This window comes from Pelobates fuscus, chromosome 2 (assembly GCF_036172605.1).
Source record: "Pelobates fuscus isolate aPelFus1 chromosome 2, aPelFus1.pri, whole genome shotgun sequence".
Classification (NCBI taxonomy): domain Eukaryota; kingdom Metazoa; phylum Chordata; class Amphibia; order Anura; family Pelobatidae; genus Pelobates; species Pelobates fuscus.
The window spans coordinates 68,833,846-68,848,634 of record NC_086318.1 but is presented as its reverse complement, the minus strand read 5'-3'; the positions used below and the strand labels follow the sequence as shown (position 1 = coordinate 68,848,634).

At 39.4% G+C, this 14,789-nt stretch overlaps 1 protein-coding gene and 1 long non-coding RNA gene across 5 annotated transcripts in view; one reads left to right on the top strand and one right to left on the bottom strand.

Moving 5' to 3' along the window:
• STAG1 (STAG1 cohesin complex component) overlaps positions 1-4,799 on the top strand; it is a 127,322-nt gene extending 122,523 nt beyond the window's left edge. For all 4 annotated transcript variants that reach the window (XM_063442237.1, XM_063442236.1, XM_063442235.1 and 1 more), the window contains 3 exons: positions 311-425; positions 1,786-1,866; positions 3,486-4,799. In XM_063442237.1, coding sequence (XP_063298307.1) covers positions 311-425; positions 1,786-1,866; positions 3,486-3,509 — 220 coding nt within the window. In that variant the 3' untranslated portion in view covers positions 3,510-4,799. The remainder of the gene's footprint in view (positions 1-310; positions 426-1,785; positions 1,867-3,485) is intronic.
• LOC134586612 (uncharacterized) overlaps positions 1-14,789 on the bottom strand; it is an 880,984-nt gene that overhangs the window by 596,516 nt on the left and 269,679 nt on the right. The gene's annotated exons all lie outside the window — the stretch shown is intronic.

Below are 14,789 nucleotides of genomic sequence, written 5' to 3'. Positions count from 1 at the left end.
TACCTTTTAGTGAACCCCCCCTCTACCCCAGTGTTCCTTTTCCATTCCCTGTGCCCTCCCTTAATCTCTTTCCCCCCCTAGTGTTCTCCCCCCCCCCTCCTGTCCATCCCAAAGTGTTCTCCTCTCCCCTGTCCCATAGTGTTCTTTCCTGCCCCCCCCTCACCCAATAGTGTTCTGTCCTCCTCCCCTGTCCCATAGTGTTCTGTCCTCCTCCCCTGTCCCATAGTGTTCTTTCCTACTCCCCTGTTCCATAGTGTTATTTCCTCCTCCCCCCTTCCCTGTCTCATAGTGTTTTTCATTCTAATTTCAGCCGAGGTCTGATGGAGGATGACGCAGAGCCAATTTTTGAAGATGTAATGATGTCATCGCGAGGTCAATTGGAAGACATGAATGAGGAGTTTGAAGACACAATGGTTATTGACCTGGTGAGTGAGACTTTCCTTGCTCTTTCACTGTGCTAAAGCTCAGTTCATTCACTTCAACCTGATTTAGCTGGGATTTAGCAGTTAAGCTTCTTATGATGTAAAACCATGGATCAGGCTGTAACACACATTCCTACTGGTCACATAACTGCTCCCAACATTCCGATGCATTTTACTGATGTGTCACTCAATGAAAAGGAGCTTTTAGCGAATGAACTAATTTAGATCAATGCCCATACCTTGGAACATGTAGAGTATCTTGGGGAAATATTTGTATAGCAGCATTGAGCAGTAAAATTATACATTTGTTTTTGTTTGTGATCACGTAAAAATAATTGGACCCTGTGTGTTAGAAATAGAAAAATGTCAAGCTTACACGTAAAACATTTCTAAAATAAAAAATTAGACAAAGAGGGTGGAGGCTGTCTGTATGTATGTATAGAGAGAAAGCACTCACAGGGCTACTTCATGAATGTATTGCTGCATTTATTGAGGTACAAACCGTTTCGACATTTCACTCCTACACTGGACTGTAATCAATATGCTAAGAACATGTGTATGTTGTCCTCATAAAGGATGCGAATTACAAACAATGTGTGAGGAAGAGGTGGGGGGAGCGCAGAAACCCAGGACTTAAAATGATGGTGGGGAAATCAGTAGAATCGTGTACCAAGTGTATTGGTTGCTTTAGCCATCAAAGCAAGAGTCAAGTGAATACATGCTTAAGACATAATCTGGGGGGTTACACCCCTTACCCTTAACGTTTTAGAGTGTTGCTACTCTGTATTTAAATATTATTTTCTGGAAGCCCCCTTCTTTTTTTTTTTTTTTTTTCCCCTTTGTCAATAGTCAAGTGAATTACTAGTCATGTCTTAAAAAGTTACTCGCTACTGCAATCCTAAAAGGTACATGCAACACTCATCAAGGTAAATTTCTACTCACCAGGGGCCTTTACATTTCTGCCCTTTATATAATATAAAATATTTACAATGTTCATTTTGATGCCATTTAGTAAATTTGCTGTTATTTATCAAGGTGTTGTGATCTGAATAATGGTAAATGTATGGCTAACACCATGAAAGCAGTAAGCACATACATTGCACCAAGTTTCAGAGAACCACGCTATGGAAAATCTTCCCCCAATAATCACATTGACTTGAATCCACCCGCAGCAATCTATTGAACTCCCCTCAAGGGGAACCGCTACTAGGACACAGCAGCATTCCATTTTTAAAAGATGACAACGTGGTATTTGGTAGTGAATGGACCACTTTGTTACTAACCTATTTCAATTGCAGTTTTATATGGATTTTATCAGGTTTTTGTTGCATTTTAAGAAAATGTGAATTTTTTATTTTAATAGCCTCCTTCACGAAACAGACGAGAGCGAGCTGAACTGCGGCCAGATTTCTTTGACTCTGCAGCCATCATTGAAGACGATTCAGTATGTATCTTCTGTTAAATACACCTGGTTACTTGTAAAAGAGGTTGCTATCTGTAGAAGGGGAGAGTTTGCTAGAAATTAAGCATATAGTCTTAATTAAATACTGCCTGTCAAGCAGTGCTGCAGAAATGGAGTTTGCTCTTTATTTGGGGCTTTTGGGACTCCAAATGCTGCACATCTAGTCAGTTTTGGAGTCTGAAAATAATTACTATAAAACAATATTTGGCCTCAATTTTTATAGAGTAAATAAATAGTTTTGTTTTTTTTTCTTTTTTAAAAGATGCTTCCAAATATTAACTCGGAATACGTTGTATCACTCTTTTCTCCCGTGAATATTGTGTATAACTTTTTATTTCACATGATATGACAAGTCCTTAAACTCTCAGTTCCCACGTGATGAAGCTAATCAGGTTGATTTTGTTTTTGTGAACACTCCTTCCAGGCAAATCGGTTGGACTGGTTGCATTTTTTTTTTCTCTCCTATCATGAGAGAACTTGGCTGCAAAATGCCTTTTACCGTTGGAGTTGGGGTTACAAGCAGGGCTTTGACAAATGTCCCTAATTTTTATTTTTATTTTCCTCTGACTCCCATAATATGCTGTAAAACCGTCATAAACGAAACCAGCCACTTATAGAATACATCCTCGTGACTTGTCAGTCCCACACACTGGCACATGCATAACCTCTACATTGTTGTAGCAAATAGACCAAAACAGACTTACTCAGAATAGTATTTTTTCTTACTTTTATTTGATCAATGATTTCTCAAATTATCCTTTTTCTTTATGTACTTGAGAGAAATTATTTGACACACTCACTCTTCTGCTGCTCCTATTTATCTGTGAGTGAAAGGAGATCAGGAGATGCCACATCCTGTCCCTGGTATAATTGTGGGAACTAGCAGTCTGTGCCCCCCTAGCACAGAAATGGCTGGTTTCTGTGGACCACTTGCTGTACTGGAGATGCCGTCTCCCTTGTAACTGGCAAGCATCCACGAGGTCCCATTACTTTGTTGCCATAGCAACCTGAATTTATCAGCCATCTTTACAGGAACTTGTGTGATGAGATAAGCACGTCTTAGGACATGCAATAACAACAACCTACAATGTTTCTAAATCCACTTAGATGGCTGTTCTCTAAAGTGAGAATTGCCAGGAAATTTTCAATTTAAGGCAAGAATATCTTAGCAGGAAGCACACCCTACCTGGGAAATTTTTTTATTAAAATTAAAACATATTCTCCTTTATTTTCTTTTTCTTTTCTTTTATTTTTTATATAAAAGATCAACCTTTACATAAGGCGTGATTTATATTTTGAACAAACCCCCGTCTTCCATGGAGTTGGAGATCTGAATTAATGTCTGTTATGGGTATTGTAACAGAGCCTGACAGCATTTTTGTGAATACATTTACCAAACAATAATTATAGAATGTTTAATGTCATGTGATCGATTCCGCATGTCATACTCTGTAAGATCCAAGACCGTTACTATCTGATTATAGCTGTCAGTTATTTCACATTGAGAGGTGTAGCCCATGTAGACACAAAGTTAGGATGGTATATTTATTTATTTTTACAAATTCCTGAAAACTCATGTTTTTCTGTTATTTCTTTTTCAGGGATTCGGGATGCCAATGTTCTGAGGTTTGTAAAACACCTGGAACTCTTGTTTAAAGGCCTGTATACTGTGAGCTTCTGTAAGAAAATAAAGACTTTTTTTTAACAAATAGTTTTGTTTAAACCAAAACGCTTGCGGTATTGACGGATTCTGTACAGCGTAGAACTGCCCCCGGTTTCTCACCAGGAATATCAAACCCCATCTTTTGGATCAGTGCTATGGCAGACACAGACCGTGCACACCTGTTTTTGCATTTCTAAGACTGCAGTGGATTGAAGTAAAACCAGGAATAAAAATAAAAAAACACACATAAACATAGATCCTGTTGATGGACAACCCACCATTGTGACAACTTTATATCTGTTCATATTCTGCTGTACAATTTAACAAAAAATATTTTTTTGCCTTTTTACGTTCGTTTTCTTTGTGTTTTTATGTTGAAGTCATGTCATGCTGGCATGGAGGATGCTACATGGTTGAAATGAACAATGAGAATGTTAGCAGATGCACTGGAATAAAACAAAAGACAACACAAAGGGGAAGGAAATCCTTTTTTAAATATTTTTTTTTCGCTCTCCTTGCCTTTCTTTAGAAAATAAATCTACTGACCTCTTGTCCTGCTACCAAGTAGGCAGGAGATTTTCTCAGCAGATCTCAAAACCCAGAATTATTTCTTCTTGTAATGCCTGTAGTTGGTTTTCCATTTTGGATCCACAATACCTGCTCCATTACAGATTATTATGCGTTGTTTTATTTTCTAACACAAATGGACAAATTAACATTTTTTCTATCGGTACTTTTTCTCTACATTTTTACAAAGAATACCAGCAAATTAACTACAGACAGAAGAAACGCTCATCAGTTCCAGTTACCAGATTACTTTTAGGACACCCCCCCCCCCCTGTTTTTGTCACTTTTTTTATATTCCATTGTATTCAACACAACCGCGCATATTTTAAAATAAATAAAGGAAACTTATAATAGTGGGACTGAATCTACTCTCCGCGCAGTAAAATACAATTCAACAGTAATATTTTTGTAAAAAGAAATCCATTTTAAACGGTTTTACTGTTGCCTAAAGGAAACAAAAAAAAAATTGCTTGGATGGGTGATTTTATTCCCTTCTGGTCAATGTTGAAAGTAATGGCATTTTCAGTGTTAACTGTCCCAAGTTCAACTCTTTTTAAGGGGAAAAATGGAAAATGTTTTTTGTTTTTTCCCTAGCACAATAAAATCCCAGTTTAACTGCCCTGTTCTGTATTATTGTAATAAAACTCAAAATCACGTGTCTTAAATAAAAGTGATTTTAACAATGCTTTTCTTTATCTTGGCTTCTATCTCACAATGCACAGTTTGGGTGTAGGACAAGTTAATGCTTGCTACTTAGTATATGGAGGACTGAACCCGATGTTGGGTATAACATATACCACTTTACGTCATTGTAGTTCATACTATAACGTGGTCTTAGGGGAACTCTAAGCACCTTCATCCAGGTAGAGCAGAAGTTGGCTATATAACAGTCTGCTCCAACATACCTATGTAGTACCTAAAGTAAAACATTCTATGTTTAGGTGGACTCTTTCATGTGAAGAGTTCTATGTTTAACCCCTAATTTAAAGGCAACCTGTAAGTATTAATGCTCCATTTTTCCTGTGTATTTAAAGGGACACAGGAACCCAGACAACGTAATCTCATTGAAGTGGTCTGAGTGCACTGTCCCCTTAACCCTGCAGCTGTATTCACTGTTCATTCAATGTTTAGATTCTCTGCCAGGCAGCCACTAGAGGAACTTCCTGCTGTTTCACGGAGTTTAACAAAGTGAAACTACGCTGGACATCATCATGCTTTGCAGAGGGACACTATAATGTTAGGAATACAGTATTGTATTCCTAACACTATAGTGTTGTTGTTGTTGTTTTTAATTGTTCTGTTAATCATCTGGTTTCCCAAATTGGAATATTGAGGAGTAAAGTTTTTTGATTTTATTTTACTGTGGCGATTTTCCAACTAGTATTCATGTCTAGCTAAATCGAATTTCTTCTGTAATTTTGTTTATATTTACATAGAGATATTAGCATTGATATATTTATGTAATCTCAACTAGAGGAAGACCCAGCCCTTTTGTGTCTTATGGTAACCATCATCAATTGATACCTGTTAATGGGATTGGTCCAATCAAACGTCACTACATATTGTAACATTCATCCTATACATAGTAATAGTACCAATAAGATACAAACTCGAGTGGGTCCATACTTAGGTGACAGTCCACCCCTTCATAAAGATGATGATTAAAGACTTGAAACAGACAAACGCCCCAATAGATGCAGGGTCCACTTGATGAAATGTGCCATCCTCAAGGCAAATCCAAAGAACAAACGAACAACTGGCATCAGTGGATAATGCAATAAAGGCTGTCATTTAGTTAGCCAAAATAGACCGGAAAACCACAATTAATATGTTTCGCCTTTAACATGTATATCATCAGAATATCAAGACAAATATTTGTGTACCCATATCTAATGGGTCAATCAATGTCACATGATCGCTCTGATTAAGAAAACCCACCCCCTTGGTCAATACTAAACACAATGTAATACATCAGTAAAGTATCCAAAGATACAATGTTGCCATGAAAATTATATACATATGGGGGAAAACATAAAACCAGGTGGTATATTGCAGAGATATTTGCAATTACTTACAACTGCTTCCTTTTTTCTGATCATGTGAAAAATACTATAACATGTCAAAGGAATCTCCCCACACAATTCTGGCAAAAGTAGACAAATATTATGTTGCCGTACGACTGATGACTAAACAGTTATAGACAATATCCCAATCTGTAATACGCAATCTAGAGAGCGGCCAAAATAAGAATGGCTAACAGATCAGGCAGCAGTTTGTGTCCTACCTCTGACACCAAGTCGAAGGAGATGGTGTTCGGGGGATCAAGAACCAATGCCACCCATGGGATAAAAGAACAAAAAAATGAATAAGCAAGTCATATTGTCACAAGAACAAATGCCACATAAAGTCCCGGTCATCACCCCAATGAAGGTAATTAGGCAGTGATTTGGAACCCAAGTTTGACTTGGAACGGTCACAAGAGATAAGGTGTTCTCGAAGGTGGAGATTTTTTTTCTTTTTGGTGAATCGTACATTTGTGTTTACTGGATCTTTCTCATTTTGTTTCACCTACGTATAAAGGCCACAAGAGCTCTTAAGCATGTAAATCACAAATCTTGATTAATAGGTTTAAAAAAATATATATATATATTTATAGGAAAATGTTTACCAGTTCTTGGATGAGATGTTCTTTTAATTACCACTCCACAGGAACTGCATCCGAAGCAGTGAAACATACATACGTTAGGTGTTCCTAAGATAAGAAGTGTGTGTTAGTGACAGTAGTTCCTAGGTTATTTTTAACAATTTTGTCTCTAATACTTTTAGAACATCTGTAGGCAAACAACGGGTGGGGGCGGTAAAACTCAGGGATATTGGGTAAAGATCATAGTAAGATCCACCAATGTTAGCCATAAAATGACTGTCACTCTGTTTTTGACATTTAGGACCACATTTTTCCTATTCAAGCAACAATTTACAAAGCTTGTATTTTTTCAGACTTTGCTTCGGATAACCTCTCAACAAATTTATAATCCGTTTCATTAAGATTTCTCCAGTACAGAGGGGTCAGAAAGCTTTCCTTTGAACCTAATTAACGGACTCCTATGGAAAGAGCAAATAACATGAGGATGATTGAAACTGTCAAGGCAAGGAGGCTGTTGCAATTAGTTGGATTGGTAAATAAGTCTGTAGAGAAAGTGATACCCTCTTGTTGGATAAGATCGAAAAAGTTAATACCAGGATTGACAATTTGCATTGAGTCCTATTACAGGCGATGAATGATTTGAGTAACCATTTTCGTACGTGGTTACTCAAATCATTCATTGCCTCTAAAAGGACTCTAAAGTGGGAATAGGACCACACCAAATTCCCAAGATGTCATCAATGTAGCACCACCATATGTGAACATTCTGACAAACCAGTGAATGCTTATAAATAAAATTCTCTAAGGCATTGACAAACAAATTTGCGTAAGCTGGCGCTACATTCAATCTCTTAGCGTTTTCTTTCAGTTGGAGTTTTAAATCTTCTCAACACAAAAACATTATTTTAAGTAAACTAAGTGAGATTAATATTTTTTTTTAAATCCGTCTGGGGCAGTGCCAGACTTGGAACAAAAAAACAGCCCATGAAACAAATGATATTCAATAATGTGTCGCTCCAGCATAGTGTGCAAATATAGAAGTGGAAAAGATAACTTAAAATTTAAAACTTTTACTCTAACGTGAACGAAAGCACTCATAGAGCTTCAAAATAAACAAAAGAGCAAATTTGTTTTAAGCAGACGTGCATTTGTATATAATCAGTTTCAGTCCAACAATCTTGACATGTTAAGAAAAGTTTGTTAAGGGGACTGAAATGGTGAATATATGCTGTTGCACATCTGTAAAAAATAAATATCTGTGTGCTTTTTGCTTTGACTGAGGTAATCAAACTTGATGATCTCAGCCAATCCAATACTTTCCTATAGGAAAGCATTGGGAGGCTATTGCGAATGCGTGGCGCCACTCAGCATCTCCTCATAGTGATGCATTGAGCACGTCCATGCAGAGCGTGAAGATGCTCAACATGGTACAGCGCAGCACTGGACTAGGAAGTACTTCTAGAGGCTGCCAGAGTGCTGCCTCTAGAGGTGTTACTAGGCAGTAATGGAAACACTGGCTTATTTCTGAAAAGGTAACATTTACACTGCACAGCCTACAGCGACAGTCTATAGACAGCAGGCCCACTACATTAAACTTATTAGTGTCCTTTTAATAAGATGTCTTTCACTCACCTGTCAATCAACTCTTTGACATAGATTCTTGGGCTAAAGAACGGAGTTACAGAGAGCAGAAGACACAGGCAAAGATGTATCCACACACACACACACACACAAAAGTGCATCTTCACCTTTGTTTCTATTTTTTTTTATTCTTTATTTTTGTTGTGCTCAGGTCAACAATACAGGCTTGTCTAGTCACAACAGCGTCCACAAGCTTAATTATAACAATTATTGGTTGTAGTGTGGCATTTCGAGTAACAGCACATTTTTTTAACGTAAGAAAAATCAATCGTGCATTAAGTATAGTAACATGTCTGCAAGAGTGTTCAGTACAGATATCGAGTTATATAATGGTAAAAGCATGTTAAAGGCAGCGCTCGTTGTACAAGAAACAATGAATAAGTGAATAAAATTGCGAGCTGCGCGCTTGCCATAAACTTTATGCTAGACCCGGATAATATGAGTGTAGTGTTAAGCTAGTATGGTGGGATAAGTAGTAGATTGTCTTATGTAGCAGACTAGGCAGTGCAAACAAGCTAGGTAAGAGAGCACATTGAGTGCTATAAGTTGCTGGGCAAGATGCAGATTGAGACATAGCTTAGTATAGTGCAGCTCTGTAGGAGACACCCCTGTGGGGGACATTGGGAAACCAATAATCTGTGTTCGCTGCTGGGTAATAGTTATAGGAGTTGGAGTCAGAGTCCGACCCAGCACCTTTGTTTCTATTAACCTCCTTTTTGTATTTCTTATCCTTTCTTTTTTTATATTTTTATTTAATATTTTGAGACATTTTCAGATCTACAAGCCAGAGAGAGTACATCAGTACAATAGGTTGGATACAATAAAGGCTAATCAAAGTGATTTATATGGCTAATTGTTAAGAATAAATCCGTTTAGTGAACTGTCCCAGACGCAAGAGGTAAATACAATGAGATAAACAATGCTATGTTTACATGCCTTATTCCCTCTTTTGATTGTCCTGATTTAGTGTAGTTTATCTCCCATTTTTCCCCTTTTACTTAATCCCAGCCCATTTGAGTGTCTCTTTCCTCATTCCCTTTTGTCTTTTCCCCCAAGACCCCTTTGTGTCTCTTAGCCCAGCATTCTCTCTTCTTCCTCAGCCTTTCTGTGTCACATTCTCCCCTTCTCCAGCTCATCTGTGTGTTTCTTTCTCCTCCTCATCCCATCTGTGTCTAATCCCTCTACCGAGCCCCTCCATGTGTCTAACCCCTCCCCTCTTTGTGACTCTTTTTCCTTTGCCCCTCTTCCGTGTGTCTCATCCCCACTCCACTTCCTGTGTAGTGTGGCCGAGCCGCAGTCCTTGGTAGAGGATCTTTGGTATGACAGGAACTCACTAAGAGGAACACTTCCTTGTCAGGTCAGGTAGGGGAACAGAAGTTCCTTGTCTGCATCTCGACCACGCTGCATGCAGTGATATTTTAATGATATATATTAAGGCTACCGCCGTAACGTTGTATTAATTCTGGTTATCCTGTCTATTTTGATTCCATAAATAAACAGCCTTTATGGAATCCACAGATGCCTGCTGTTTGTTTTTTAAAGTTTTGTAATTATCAGCCCATGAAACATACATACTTCCTCACCGACGCAGAACTATCGTTTTTATTCTAGAACTGAATTTGCATGTATTATATTTTAAAATCCATTAGGATAATTTTTTTGAAGGGGCTCTACAGGCACCATAACCACTTAAGTATATTGTTACTTGGATACTATTCCTGCTTTCTTTTCAATTATTTATCAAACAAAACCGAGCTTTAAACTGAATCTATTTGTTCAACCTAATCTGTAAATCAGTTGGGAATTATTGCTGTCTGCTTCTATCACCAATCTTCACAGGGACGGGTCACTCTTCAGACTAACAAGCATGACCTCCTGGCGGAGCAGCACACGCAAGTCATAATCACGGAGTGCTCTGTACTGTGTAAGCGTGGAAATCTGAGTTGGGTTTTAGCATTAGGATTGGTGTTAGTGTAGAGCAATGGTTCCAAACAAGTCCTCACGACCCACCAATAGAATAAAAAAGGGGGAAATACATAAATCCTGGATTGTTGGCGTGCCATGAGGACTGGTTTGAGAACTATTGGTGTTGAGAAGGGGTGCCCATAAGGTAGATCCCCAGATGTTGTAGAACTAGAATAATGCTTTGCATGCATTTAGAATGACAAAGCATCATGGAAGGTGTAGTTTTAAAACATCTGGGGATCTACTTTTTTGACAACCCTTGTGTAGAGCAAGGGATAATGCTGGGTTACAGATAGTGTAAGTGTAATGTTACTGTAGGTCTTGAGTTAGTTTAAGCATAAGTTTGGCAATAACTACCAATAATTACTTTAAATCCTAGACAGAAGGCATTTAACAACCCGGACTGATAGGTTAATCTATTTTAAGTTTTTTTTCTTTAGGTGCACTTAAAGTTGTAATTGTGAATAGCTAGGTTATGGATCCTTTGGCTTAACATGTGTTTAGCTCCTTTAGTAGAAAATCTTTTACGCAGTTATCTTTTGTGTGTATTCTGTGATTTCCTCCCTATGAAGAGTTTATTAATAAACCTATTTAAACTTTCATATCTGCATTCACATTCTTTGAGCCATAGGAAAGATACCAACGTTCTAGAAAAAGTCTGCAACTGAAAACAATGACATCAATAGAAAGGAGCACCAGATAGGAGAAAGTGTTTGTGACTTGTTATGTTTTAGGCTGATAAAATACTCCCCAAAAATGTTTAAAAAGTGCAGAGAGAGATGCTGAGGCGCACATTGCACGAGGAGTCCAGTATGGTCCTTGTAGCGGGACATCGCCTCTAAGGACCATGCCCACTGACTATTCATATGTTTGCACCTTGTATTTTGTGTTCACTATGTTTATTCTCACGAATTTCCCTTGTACACTGTGTCTTACCCTGTATCTATATGTAACTGTGTTGTATTTGTGTGTTTTGCCTGCTCTCCGTTTGGGAGAGCTCGTACGAATGGGTTCTGTTCGGCTCCCGAACGAGGACCACCCTGACACCTCATTTAGAATGTCTATTTAGAGCGTTCACGCCTCGTAATGAGGTGTGAAAAACGCAGACTGCAAGGGAAACAAGCGGCGCATGCTTCCCCTGGTTTGTATAACCGCCAACCAGAGGAAGCATTCGTATCCCGAACAGGAATACGCATGCGGTCTCTCGTCCTACCCATTCTCAACGGAGCTATAGTCACTGTTCCCCCTCTGGCTCTGTACATCTGATAGACCCGCTATTTGCAGGGATCCCAGATGGGACCGCCTCCTGCCTGGGATTGTGTTGTATTTAATGGAGACCCCCTGCAGCGGGTCTGTGCATAAAAGAAGCCTGTTTTCCAATAAAGATTGTCAGTCAGTGTTTTAACCTCTAGAACTGTGTCGTCTGGTACTGGAGGAAAGGAAGATTTAACCCCTGTGTCTGCTGTTTCAGCTTGCAGGTGGATGCAACGGGGAAAGTCCTTGTAAGGACTTAAAGAGCTACCCCTCTGGCGGAGCTATCCAGCCCGTGTACAGGGAGCTCCGTTACAGTCCCCACAACGTAACCTCCACAGCCTCCAGAGAACCCTAAGGTCCTGCAATGGAGACAACGCTTTGAGGCCACATTTGACCAAATCTGCCAAGAATCTTGGAGTCGCATACAAGCCAGACCCCAACGCCTGGATTTGCCTGCTAAACCTGAGAACAAGGAGGGGAAAATGACTCCCTGTTCAATCTCTGAGCAGAAGGCTCACCCAGAAGTACATCAGTTTTACCACCTCAGCGATCAGAGGCTCACGTCCACTTATAACTACTTCGCCCGAACACAGCTTCTCCAACTCTGAGACCTATACATCACACCACTGGGCATACATTATCAAGGGGCAACAACAAAGAGCCTCAGCTGTCATCTTTGGACGTGTGTTGCCGGACTGGCTGAAGAATGGAATCGGGTGGAAGAGCCTTCTAGGGGTGTCTGCCAGTGATTGTTGCTGGGACTCACCTCCACATGGTATCGACTGAGTGACCCACAAGCTGTATCTGCAGTCTACTGGTTCTTGAGCCTAAATTGTTATAATAGCTTGATTTAATATGCTCTACTAAATGCCTGCAAATGTAAATTCAGCTTAGCCAGTGGTATCTGCTTATGGAAACCCACATTAGTTCTGTTTGACTATAATATTTATCAAAAGCAGTGCGCAGTTTACTCTAAGTGCATTTAATACATTTTTTTATTCCAAAATAAAGAATGTAAAAAGAAAATTAAAAGTGCAGAGAGAAACGTCTCCAGTTTTTTAGTTTAAGGAGAATGTGTATTGTTATGCCATTTGAACTTGTTACTTTTATGAATTGCATTTTTGGCATACAATACAAAAGATAATTTGATATTAAAAGTTAAGACATTTTTCCCCTGGGGCATCTTTACTGCAGGACAAAAGAGGCAGTCGCCCACGTCCCCATATTATGTAGGGTGGCCCATATCAGCTGCTCCTTGGACTGTCTATACGACAGCTGGCTAACATACAGATTTGGGGGTCATGTGTGCCCCTCAAAAAACCAACAATCCAGGCTACAGTGTAAAGGAAGCTTGACATGATTTATTGCCATCAATCTGCAGTGTTTTTGACAAATACCCTGCACAATTTAAGTTAAACAGGGATTTTGTTTGTTGTTGCTTTCCATTTGATGACAATAAGATTGCGGTGTTTAGAATCTGTACGCCTCATAGAAACCATGCTAATATTCTTGCCTTTATGAACAAATGATAACTTTTAGCAATGAATGTCTTTTGCCCCATATAGGTGTGGTGTTATAATCTGTAATGGAATGTTTCTAAACATTCTGTTGGACATTATTAATCTGAGATTGTACCGGTGTGCTTTACATCATTCTGTTTTTGAAGGATGTTAACATTTGTGCCATTGACAAACACAGCTAATGCTTCTCTGAAAAGAACTGAATTTGTGCATCCCGGCAATTGTCATGTATGTATCATGTGTTCTCAATGAAAAGCATCTCATCAGTTATCAGAATTTATGAATTCACGGAAAAGGATTAGGGTGCAGTGGAGAAGACTGTACCAACGCTGCAATAAAGACAAGCTTGAAAACTATTTTAAACCATAAACAAAAAAAAGCCCAGCATAGAAAACTATTCATTGGCTAGAGTTAAATAGCTTTTTTTGGCTGTCACCATTAAATAACACGACAACACTGTCGATCTTTGCCAAGCTGGGTCACTTGATGTCTGGAATAAAACATCTAAACTGGCTCTGTTCATGATGATATATACATTTCTTGTTATGCCTCCCCTCCTCAATGTTCACAATCAGTGTTTATTTGCCAACCTTTCACCCCTAGTACCACAAATCTGGGATTTGACAGCTCTCTAGTAAGTGTGGGAGGGGGCTTTTCTCGCGGGAGAATTATGGGCGGCGCGCGAGGGAGCAGTACTCTGTAGCTCCTCTCTGCTCCCTTGCACTGTCTAATGATGTCTGTAGCCGGAAAATTACGTAATTCCGGCCCCGGCATCATTACAGAGCGCGAGGGAGCAGAGAGGAGCTACAGGCAGAGTACTGCTCCCTCGCACACAGGAAGAGTGCATCCCCACTGCACCCCAGTGAAGACCCACTCAGCTTTCCCAAAGGTAGGGAGGCTGAGTGGGTTTCAATTAAAACAAAAATGTGTGTGAGCGCCTGTCAGAGTGTGTGTGTTTGTTAGAGAGCCTGTCAGTGAGTCTCTGTGTGTGTGTGTGTGTGTGTGTTTTTGTTAGAGAGCCTGTCAGTGTGTGTGTGCGCGCCTGTCAGAGTGTGTGTGTATGCCTGTTAGCATGAGGATGTATGTGAGCCTGTCAGTGTGTGTGTGTGTGTGTGTGTACACGCGTTTAGGTACCTGCCCCCTCCAATCGCATGAGGAAGGTGTTTTTTTACTCGCCTTTCTTCCCATTTTCCCACGCCGTGCCAGTTTCGCCATGGCTGAGATGATCAATCTTTATGATCTCAGCTAAGGCAATGTTTTCCCTTAGGAAAACATTGGGAGGATTTTTGTGCATGTGCAGCAAATATACCAATCCGCATCTCCTCATAGAGATGCATTACATTAATCAATCTCTATGAGGAACATTCAGCGCCTCCATGCAGAGCTATAGTGTACCTTAAAGAATTGCACTTTCTTGTTGAAAATGTCTGGCTCCTAACTTTTTTAGCTGGCTCCTATATTCCAAACAAATTTGTCAAGCCCTGCCTTAAATTTTACAATCTCGTGGCACTGCCACAAGGCAAGAGAGGAAGGATGTGATAGGTGAGTATTGTGGGAAAGTTAGCTTGACAAAAGACTAAGCTCCACCTTTTTGTCACATTTGTCAAGTATAGGAAATTCATAAGCCAGGACTACTTTGTTTTAGGTTTTA